General features: G+C 41.9%; 1 protein-coding gene across 1 annotated transcript in view; it reads left to right on the top strand.

Moving 5' to 3' along the window:
* Positions 1-5,538, top strand: part of LOC103771549 — a gene marked incomplete at its 3' end in the record, with an annotated part of 15,184 nt that extends 9,646 nt beyond the window's left edge. The window contains exons 5-7 of the mRNA XM_008938849.1: positions 3,203-3,533; positions 4,378-4,395; positions 5,432-5,538. Of these exons, the coding sequence (XP_008937097.1) occupies positions 3,203-3,533; positions 4,378-4,395; positions 5,432-5,538 (456 nt within the window). The remainder of the gene's footprint in view (positions 1-3,202; positions 3,534-4,377; positions 4,396-5,431) is intronic.
* Between the last annotated feature and the right edge of the window lie 4,437 nt (positions 5,539-9,975).

The raw sequence follows: 9,975 nt of genomic DNA, 5'->3' as shown, positions 1-9,975 counted from the left end.
AAAGAGTAGTCTTGCTGGTAATTCGCTCCCCCCTCCACAGATGGTGGTCAGGCTGCCTGAAGTTTCTTTGGGACACTGGCTTCCTCTAACATTCCTTTTCACGGCTTCTAATTCTGAAAAAGGACTATACTCTTTCTCCCAGTGTACTTTTCTCCTTTATTCTCTCTCTTTTTCCCTAGTTGCTTTCTCTGCCTTCTCCCTTCCCGGGAAAGGATTTAATTCATTTATATCAAAGCATTTTGGAATCACAGGGCAAAATAACCTTTTCCATCTGCTAATGCTACACCTGATAGCAAACTGTTGAAATACACATTGCTGCCTGCTCCTTTAAACAGCACCGTTTTAAGGAAATAAGTGGCTGGCATGAAGAGCATAATGTCACTGTGGGTTATAATCTGATCATGTACAGTTGTGCTTTTTAACTGTCCTACTCGCTTTCAGAGTTGGCACTGGGCTTAGAGTTTTATGTACATGGCTGTGATTAACCAAAATCCTCCATGTGAAGGATACTTGAAAATGTCACTTGCATTAATAATATGTAGCATATGCACAGATGATTTTAAAATGAGAGCAGGGGTTAAAGATAACACCATTATCAAACTGACCTTGCCATGATGGGAATGGAAAAGCTGTGGTAGTTTTTCTCTTCGGTGGGTGAAGAATACATGACAGGGATGGATGAATTGATGCATAGGAATGGCTAAGCATTGTGCCAGTGTCTGCTATGAACACTGTGGAAGATCAGAACAGAATGGGCTGTTGATAACACTTTTTTTTCTGATTGTCTCTGCTCTTGCTTCTACCAGTCTCCTTATTGCATTTCAATGCATGCTCATTCTCTGGCTTTCTTTGTCTTTCCAGCAATTTTATCGTTCTTCCTGTCTGCTTTTTTTCACATTTTTTTCACTCTTTGTCTTCTCGTTTTAGTCTCTTAAACCTCTCACATGTTTCCTCTGTGTCCCCGCTATCTGCCTCCATGTCTTCACTCATTAGCCATTTGGGTTACAAGACAATGAAATTATGTCGGAGGTATTTTTAGGCTGGAGAAAAAATTTAAAAAGGCAAGTACTAGAAGGGAGATGTAAAAATGATCAACATTTTATATCCACTGCAAGGAAAGCAGAGCAGTGACAAGCCTCCAAGGGAGTTACTTTGATTGCTATCTAGTTACCTCTTCTGAAGTCTGTACAAGCTCACACGTTTCCGCAGAAGCACCTCCGGGATCTTTGTAGATTAAGCACCGACAATCGTTGTTAATTTTAACAGTGGAAAGCAATCGCTTAGGGGTCAAGTTTCTGCTAATTCTCTCCACTCTAGAAAGAAAGGAGTAATCAGGAAGAACATACACAATTTATAGTGTCTTCACACCATAAAAAAAAAAAAAAGTAGTTTTCCCTTTGGCTCCATAGTTCTCAGCATTTCTGTTTCTATGTACACTCTGCAGACCTGATGGCTTTATCCTGCTAGATGTGTAAAGAAGACACGTTGACAAAGTATATGGGGGAAAAAAAAAAGACAGCTTTAATGGTCAGTGCTTAGCTTCTGAGTAACACCTCATTGTTGCTTTGCACGTTCTTTTAACTGTAGAAATCTATTGTCTTTAGTCTTGTATGTAGGTATTAAACAATTTAAGACAGGGGACAACTTTTGGTTTGTGAGTGTATAGAATCTTGCATCATTTGGGGAAGATGTGTAGTCTAGGATGTGGGCTTCTCATACCTACCTAGGGTAACCTGACATAAAGAGATAATTCATAGTCTTAAAAAAGGATGACAAGTTAAGACCTAAAGCAAAACTTGTCCCAGGCAGATTCAGATTATCTACCTGAAGTGTTCTTCACCTTAGACAGTGAGAAAGTTTAGCTCCTTCCTTTCAAGTCACCTTAGATGGGGGGGTCCGAGGAGAGTATCACATGGCACTACAATTCTGAACGCTGCAATAACCTTAACAATTAACTAAATCTCCAGGAATATAACAGTCAGCTGAAGACGCTTGTGCCTTAGAACACAAACTCTTATTTATTAGTAAAATATTACAAATACAGGCCTGCCAGCAATATCAGGCATTTCTCTGCCTGCTTGTTTGCTCAGCTTATTTTCAGTTTTCCTGTTCTGACAGAGACAATACTAGAAATTCAAGCTCTTGCACTTCTGTAGCTAGATGCTTTATGTTTCGGCAGAATAAGTGAAGACAAATGCTTTCAGTTTCCTGATGTCTACCTGTCTAATAGATGATCATTGTCTAACAGACAGTTGTTAAAAGGCCAGATATATCAGGAGTCTGTGGTGAAAAGAGACTAGACTGCAGGGCTCAAGTAAATGATCCATTTGAATTTCACTTACAGGTTTAGCTGCAACGCTCAAGCAAATAACTTATTTGACCTTAACTTACAGATTTAATACACCACTCTTTCAGGTTTTCATAGATACAATGGAAGAATGCACTGTTACAACTTAAAATCGAGATTACAGTATAACAACCTAAAAAGTGAGCTAAACATGTTAAGTTAATGGCCTGCGGTTACAAAACTGCAGCATCCTAAATATTTGCTTACCTCTCCACCTAAGGGCTTTCAACCCCAGGAAAGAGATTTTGTCTGGTGTCCAGACCAAGTGGGAACGTTGTCTGTACAGACAGGCAGCAGTGTTGGAGACCCAATTCTTAACCTGAACCTTAGAGTTTTTATCCTTTGATTTACATGACTGTGGGCAAGACTATGCCTGAGTGGATAATACCATACAGATACAAAAGGTTGTTGGCTGAAATCAACACTGAAACCCTCCAGGTTCTCTTTATCTTGCTTTCTCAGGCAACTGAATAGTGGTTTGGATTAAGACTCAGGGTATTTTTTTTTTTTTTATTGAGGGATTTCAAGGTCCAGCTCAGGTTTCAGTTCTTTGAATGATGAAGCACTGCCCTCTTTGGTCAATGGCTTATGGACAGTTCAGGGCTGAGCTTTCTACACAGCTCCCCATGGGTCATCTCTGCATAGACAGGGCCTCGAGGTAACCCAAGACAGGGTTGGTTTTACAGTCCCCCATGAGTCACCTGCATGCATAAGACATTACTGAAACTTGTTTATGAACTATGAGCCAGACAATTCACAGTCAGTCCACAGCACAAATACAGTACAGTTTAAAGGGGTTTCTGGTAGAAGTCAGTAATATGGTTTCAGGCCATATCTTTTTCCATTTCAGAGAAGAATGAAGAAACCATACCTCCAGCCGTGGCCATCTTTTCCCCATCAAAGCAAGAGATCCAACAGAAGAACAAGGCCACTCTGGTGTGCCTGGCCTCTGGTTTCTACCCTGACCATCTGAATCTGGTCTGGAAGGTGAATGGTGCTGAAAGAACAGAAGGGGTGGGGACAGATGAGTTTTCCACACGGAACAGGAGTACCTTTTCATTGACCAGCCGATTGAGGATGTCAGCACAGGAATGGTTCAACCCTTTGAATAGTTTTGAGTGTATTGCCAAATTTTTTATGAATGGAACCCAGAAATCGATACACAAGTTAATCCACGGTGATGCTGGTGAGTGAAAAACGGGTATCACTATGCTGTACAAACTGGAAATCATAAATCAAAAGGGTGTGGGTTATGATGTGGAACACATCTATATCTAGCCTCTGTATAGGGCATTGTTATGGCACAAGTATAGATGTAAATATACAGGCCTTTGACCAGGCCTTCTCATAGTGCATATTTTTGCATTGATGTTCTGCCAGTGACTAGGCCTAACAACAATAATACAACCAGCAGAAAGATGAACCAATAAGTGGAATGTATTGAGTACAAAAAGGCCATGCCATGAATGATCGCTGGGGGTATAAACAAGTCAATTGGTTCACATACAACCAACATTACCCCCAAAGATCCCAGAAATGACATAATTCAACTGACAATAGGTGGTACAAACAGAGAGCCAAGGTTTCCCATGGATGGTAAGAGAAACAGACAGATCAGAGGGTTAAACAAATAAGATAAAGGTGCCCACAGGGCAACTCTCACCCATCTATCCCATGTTCACAAAGGTCTGAACTGACCAGAGCCCAGCTCCAGGAGAGTCAGGAGGTGTCTCCTTAAGCAGGAAGTTCTGTGGAGTGCACCCACTCCACAGACAGACACTCCTCCCTTCCTGCAAGTGGTCCCAGCTTTTATCCCCTGGCAGAGCCCTGACCTTTGTCAACTCAATGCAGGACACCTGGGGCTCATTTACTTCATGACACCCTGGGGGAAGCTCTAAGGCAAACTCACCCCTCTGTATGAAGGGCTGTGGGAATCACCCATATGTCAACCTTAATTCGGGGCTCAGGGTTCAAACCACAGCATTTCACTTAAAGATAAATGTGACTTTCAGTTCATTTTTGTCTTTCAGGTTGTGCACTCACAGAAGGTATGTGTGTCTTCTCACAGGTAGATATCTGTATGTATTTTAATTCTAATTTTACATACGCTACGTACAAGCTGTGTGACTATTCTACTACAAGAATAGCTTGTACATCTAAGTGGTTTGTATGTTAGATTAAGAAAAAACAAAGACTTCAAGAGGGTTGTACGTGCATGCTGCATGTAGCTGTGTTTTGTTCTTTTAGCTCCTTTTTATGATTCCCTTTCAAAATAACAGAAGAAATTGTGGAACCTTCCTATACAGTGTAGTTTGCTATTTTTATCATCTCCTCCAGTTCTTAACACTGTCTTCTGTTGGGAAGCTGCTTGTTCATCCATGAAAGAAAAAAATTGTACTTATACCAGTGATTATGGTATCAAGATTCAGAATCTGGAATTCAGAATACTTCTCATTACAAGTCCCCTCCAAACTATGAGGATATCCATATAATAAACTGAGTTTCTTTCCTCTATGCATACTTTTTTACATAGTTTTATTTTTCATCAACTTCTTTAATGCATTGGGAAACTTAAGGCCGCACCGAGATAAGGCTCATGTCTCAACACCACAGGAATTCCTTAAAAGTGAAAATCTACAAGAATAAAAGTTCTAGATAATATGTTATTCTGAGCTTTGTAAAACCTCTGTGACATATCAGCAGTGCTCACAAGGCCATTGTCAAATGCCAAAGGAAAAAATTTGTATCATGTGATTCAGCTTAATTTGAAGGGATTCACATGAACGTTTTTTTCAGGAGGTGTAGCAACACAATTGTTGAACATTCACAATCAGGATATCCTTTCTTAGCATAAAGCCAATCTATGTCTTTCCTAGACTCACTTTCTCTGTTCGTTTTTTGAATCACAGTGTCCATTCCCAACCCCTGCTATCTTGTGCCAACAGAGCTGTTCATTTGGCTCTAGTTCCTTTGGTGCTGCTTAGCTAAAGATTTCAAGAGTTTTTAATTAAGTTTGATTAAAGCTACATTTGAGCTAGTCTCTTATGATGATATTTCACTACACAAATGATGTTTGATTTGCAGAGTCCTATCTGCGGTATGGAAATTCTCTGAAGCTTACCTACCTCATGCTCTGTGGCAAAGCTTTGCTCTATGCAGTTCTGGTGAGCAGTCTGGTGTGGACAGCCAAGGTAGGTCAGTGTGCCACCTGAAGTTTGAGCTTACTCAGTAGCACAAGGATCGCTGAATACAAACTCAACCTATTCTCAGTTGTGGCATTGCTCTCCATGTGTTCTGCCAGGCTTGGTACAGACTAGTTTCAAAAATTACAAGTGATGAGTTTTCCAGAAAAGTTAAGACACTTCCTTGGTACAAAAAGAGGAGAAAGCATGGAACTATAACATGCTCATTTCTGTTAATGCTCTCAGGAGAAACAACAGGGACACTGATAAATGTGGTTTATTGTTTTGTAGATTATTGTATTTGCTCCTTTTGCTACTTTGTTTGGGTGTTTGTTTGGGTTTGTTTGTTTTTAAATTTGTTTATTCTGTTTTGTTTTTCATTAGGCTGGTGGCAAGTTGTATAGAGAATAAATGAAGAGTCTTGTTCATAACATCAGCAGTAACACAGCAAATTATACCTCCTACCTTTCCATAACAAATGATCTATGCTTCTGTCTAAGAACTGCTCAATATTATTTCCTGTCGATTCTCTGTCCCTCTCCCATTCTTTCCACTTTATTGTAATCACTGCTGGGTTTTCCCTGTATTTCCGTATTGCATCCTATCATATCTTCAAAATTAACACTTTCTTAATGCTCAGAGGCTGAGAACCCAGCTTTTTGGTTTATGAATAAAGTTTCAGCTTACTTTTCATTCAAGAAGCATGAGTTGGTTTTTAATTTGGTCTTTTCTCAAGATAATGTCCTACAACACAACTTCCAGTGTTGTGTAGCACTGTAAGGATCTCACATTAAAGAACATTCTCTGACAATCAGTATAGGAATAGCTTATCTGTTATGAGAACAATAGAAGGCTCTTCCAGTACTTACACTGTATACCAGCAACTGAGTGGTGCTGCAGGCTTCAGAGGCTTGCACACCCTGGTATCAGCAGCTGGGAGAGTGGGCAGCCAGGGTCAGTTAGCAAGCAGAATTCATGTCAAAGAATAGTTTCTGGGAGATTTGCAGTATCTAAGTGTGGGTCTCAATGTGGCTGTGTGGCAGATGCACCTGCCCTGACAGTGACTGTGGCTTGTCAAAGGCCTGATAAAGATCGGGGCTTTACGGCTATGAGAACCTGATTACATTGTTTCAGGCCTTTCCTGAAACCAAGTTACTTTGCCTTTGTCTGCGCTTGCCCCCAGCTAATTAGAACTGACCACAGGTCAGACTCAGCTGGGGTATGAATGGAGCCCGGCCAGAGAGCAAAGCTGAGTCGGCCTCCTCAGAGGAGTGGGTCTGCACTGAGGTCTCCCTGCGGGCTGGGACGACTGAGACCTGACCCCTCCCTGGGGAGCGGAGTGAGACCTGACCCCTCCTGAGACCTGACCCCTCCTGAGACCTGACCCCTCCTCGGGGAGCAGAGTGAGACCTGACCCCAGACCTGACCCCTCCCTGGGGAGCGGAGTGAGACCTGACCCCTCCTGAGACCTGACCCCTCCTCGGGGAGCGGATGCTCCCGCGGGGATCCTCCTGCCCATGAGTGATCCCATCTTCTAGGTACCCCTGAGCAGAAGATTTTCACTTTTGTGAGTGTGTGCACATTTTGGGCCACCTTTCTAAAACAGAATAATCACAAAACTTAGGAATTAGTTGTCTCTTATATTCCTGCCTGACATCCAAATTAAAACCTACTATGGTCTGTTGGAGCACTGGGTAATTTTTGATTGGAATGAATCTGCACTTAGAGCAGCCGCTTTGCCTGTTTTGTGGATGCCTCCACAACAGGGTTTGTGAGGACCGAGGAGCCTGGGGCCAGTTGCTGGGTAGGCTGAGTGTCTGTGGCCAGTTACCGGGAGCCGGTGCGCGTGCACGTGTTTGCGTGCGCACACGCGTGTGTGAAGGAAGGCGGGAGGGTTCGTACCTGCGAGCGAGGGCAGTCTGGCAGCAGGAAGTGGAGGCCCACAAGCCGAGAGGGCTGCCGGCCTCAGGCGCCCGCCAGCGGTGCTGTCTGCATTGGCCCGGGCGGCGTGTGCACCTCTCTGCACCGCGGGGGGTTTCTCTGCCTCGTGGGAGGACACACGCAGCCCTCCTGCTGCGGGCACCCAGGGCAGGGGAGCTGCAGCAGCCTGGCCGCTATCGGATGCAATAACACCAAATAAAAAAGTCAGAACTTACAATTCATTACTAGCCATATTAGAGTATTTAGGACATCAACCAATTACCCCTTGTCCTACCACTAGATACTGGAAGGCTTCAGATATTGGAAGGCTGCAATAAGGTGTCCCAAAATTATGTCTTAAATGACGTTGATGTTTGTATAAATCTACTTCTCCACAATTATATTGTGCCTCTCAACATTTTCAAGAGAACAAACTAGTAAGAATGAAGGGCAGAGTTTTAGAAAAAAAATAGGTAAAGAAATCCTTGGAGATATTGCACAAGACTATGAAGGAAGTATTATCAAAATGTGTGGTCTTTTTTTTTTTAAAAAAAAAAAAAGAGTAAAAAAGGCAAATTGGGAAGAATAAGAAAACAAGAAAAATATGAAAGACCAAGAAAGACCACGAAAGAACACAACTCATAAAAAGGGAATATAATGTAATCTGGGTGGGGGAAGAGGAAGGGAAATGAGAATGTGGTTCTTCAAAGCTCTGTTTGTGGGCATCATTTCTGTGCAGCATGAAGTGTAAAACCAAGGGTTTACTAATTCTGGAGAGTGATTCTTGAGATCTTTCATCCATTTTGCATCTCGTTAAGTTATTACCTTATGGCACAAGTTAAAATATTTGGCAATTCAGAGTTAGCTTACTTGGGAATAAATGGAGAACCTTTTATGTATAGCTGTATGCTAAATAGAGGTAGGAATAACACAGGCAAAGATAGAGGACCGGTTGTGGAGCTGTGGAAGCAAAATATCTGGGAATGTAATAGCAAAGCAGAAGCAGTAGGAGGCATAGAGTGGAGACCCTGATGGGAGCTTCTGTATAACATAGCCAAGGTCTTCAATAGAAGGGGGAAATATCTCTGTAGGCCTCAGCTGAAAACAGTATCTCAAAATCAGAGCAGATGATGTGCTAAAACATGCTTGAAAATATCTCTTTAAGAGAACAGCAGTTGAATTTTAACAAAACAGGATGTGGTTTGACATTTACTCAAAACCAAATTTTATATACATCAGCTTTTCTTACCACAGAAGTGTCCCAGCCTCTCAGGATGAGGTGCAGAGTGCAGTTTTCTGTTTACCATATTGCAGTTGGGCAGAAATAGTGATGCATACAGGCCTCACGAAAGCTGATGGGTTGTTTTGTTTCACATTATCACACAATCTTTTTTTGACTGAAGCCTGCAGATGGGTTTTGCATGTGCAGCTGCTGTTTCTGGTGTGCAACAAAAAAAAAAAAAAAAAAAAAAAAAAAAACAAAAAAAAAAAAAAAAAAACCCAACACAACAAACAGAAGACTTGTGGGTTTTGGAGAGTTGCTGACCTGCTTTTACAAACTTCAAAAATCCCACACTTTCTCTAGGTATCTCAAAACAGGAAAGCAAGATGATACAAATCATATATTTGTAGAAAAAAAAAGATGGGAGGGGACTTCTGGAGGTTTCTCAACCCAAACTGCTGTTCAGCAAAACTCCAAAGCTAGATCATGTTGCTCAGAGTTTTGTCCAGGTGATTTCTGAATATCTTCAAGGACAGAAATTTGACAAGCTCTCTCAGAAATCTGTTCCATTGCTGAATCACCCTCAGGATGAAGTATTTTTTCATTATGTCTAACCAGAATTTAGCTTGACATAACTTGTTCCCACCGGATTCCACTGTGCCCCTCTAAGACTCCAACTCTCTCTAGGCAGTTTGAGTCATGCAATTAGCCATCCTTTAGCTTTCTCCTCTCCAAGATTAACAGAATCAACTTCCTCAGCCTCTCTTCTTATGTTTCTGCTCCCGTCCCCTGATCATCTTAATGACCTTCTGCTGGACTCTCCACAATTTGTTGATATCTCTATTGAGTTGGGGAAGGGTAGGGGTGTGTGTATGGACAACAGAGATATTATTCCAAATATAGCCTCAAACGTGCTTCAGTATGTTAACTGCATTCTTGCTAATGCGACCAGAAATGTAATTAGCCTTCAAGGCTGATAGCTTACTGCTTATTCATGTTCAGTTGTTTTTCTGCAAAGCTGGTCCCTAGCCAGTCAGCTGACACTTAAAAGACTCAGGTAAAGCTTCTTTCACCTTTTCCCCAGGAGATGTGCCTGTAATCCTGAAACTCCTTTTGCAATGAGGAAATGCTGCACAGTAGTCACAAATTGGAATTTTCACTTGAAGATCAGTATGCTTATCCTGCGTATGTGGTACTGTAAATACTCCTTTGCCCTAGAGCATTTGCCATATCATTTGACATAATTCATATTGGGATAATGTCCTGGCTGGGCTGGAGCTGGGCTGGGACGGGGCTGGGACGGG

This window comes from Merops nubicus, unplaced genomic scaffold, assembly GCF_000691845.1.
Source record: "Merops nubicus isolate BGI_N331 unplaced genomic scaffold, ASM69184v1 scaffold25494, whole genome shotgun sequence".
In the NCBI taxonomy this organism is placed as follows: Eukaryota; Metazoa; Chordata; class Aves; order Coraciiformes; family Meropidae; genus Merops; species Merops nubicus.
Note: the sequence above shows the minus strand (reverse complement) of the source record. Positions and strands in the feature narration are given on the sequence as shown.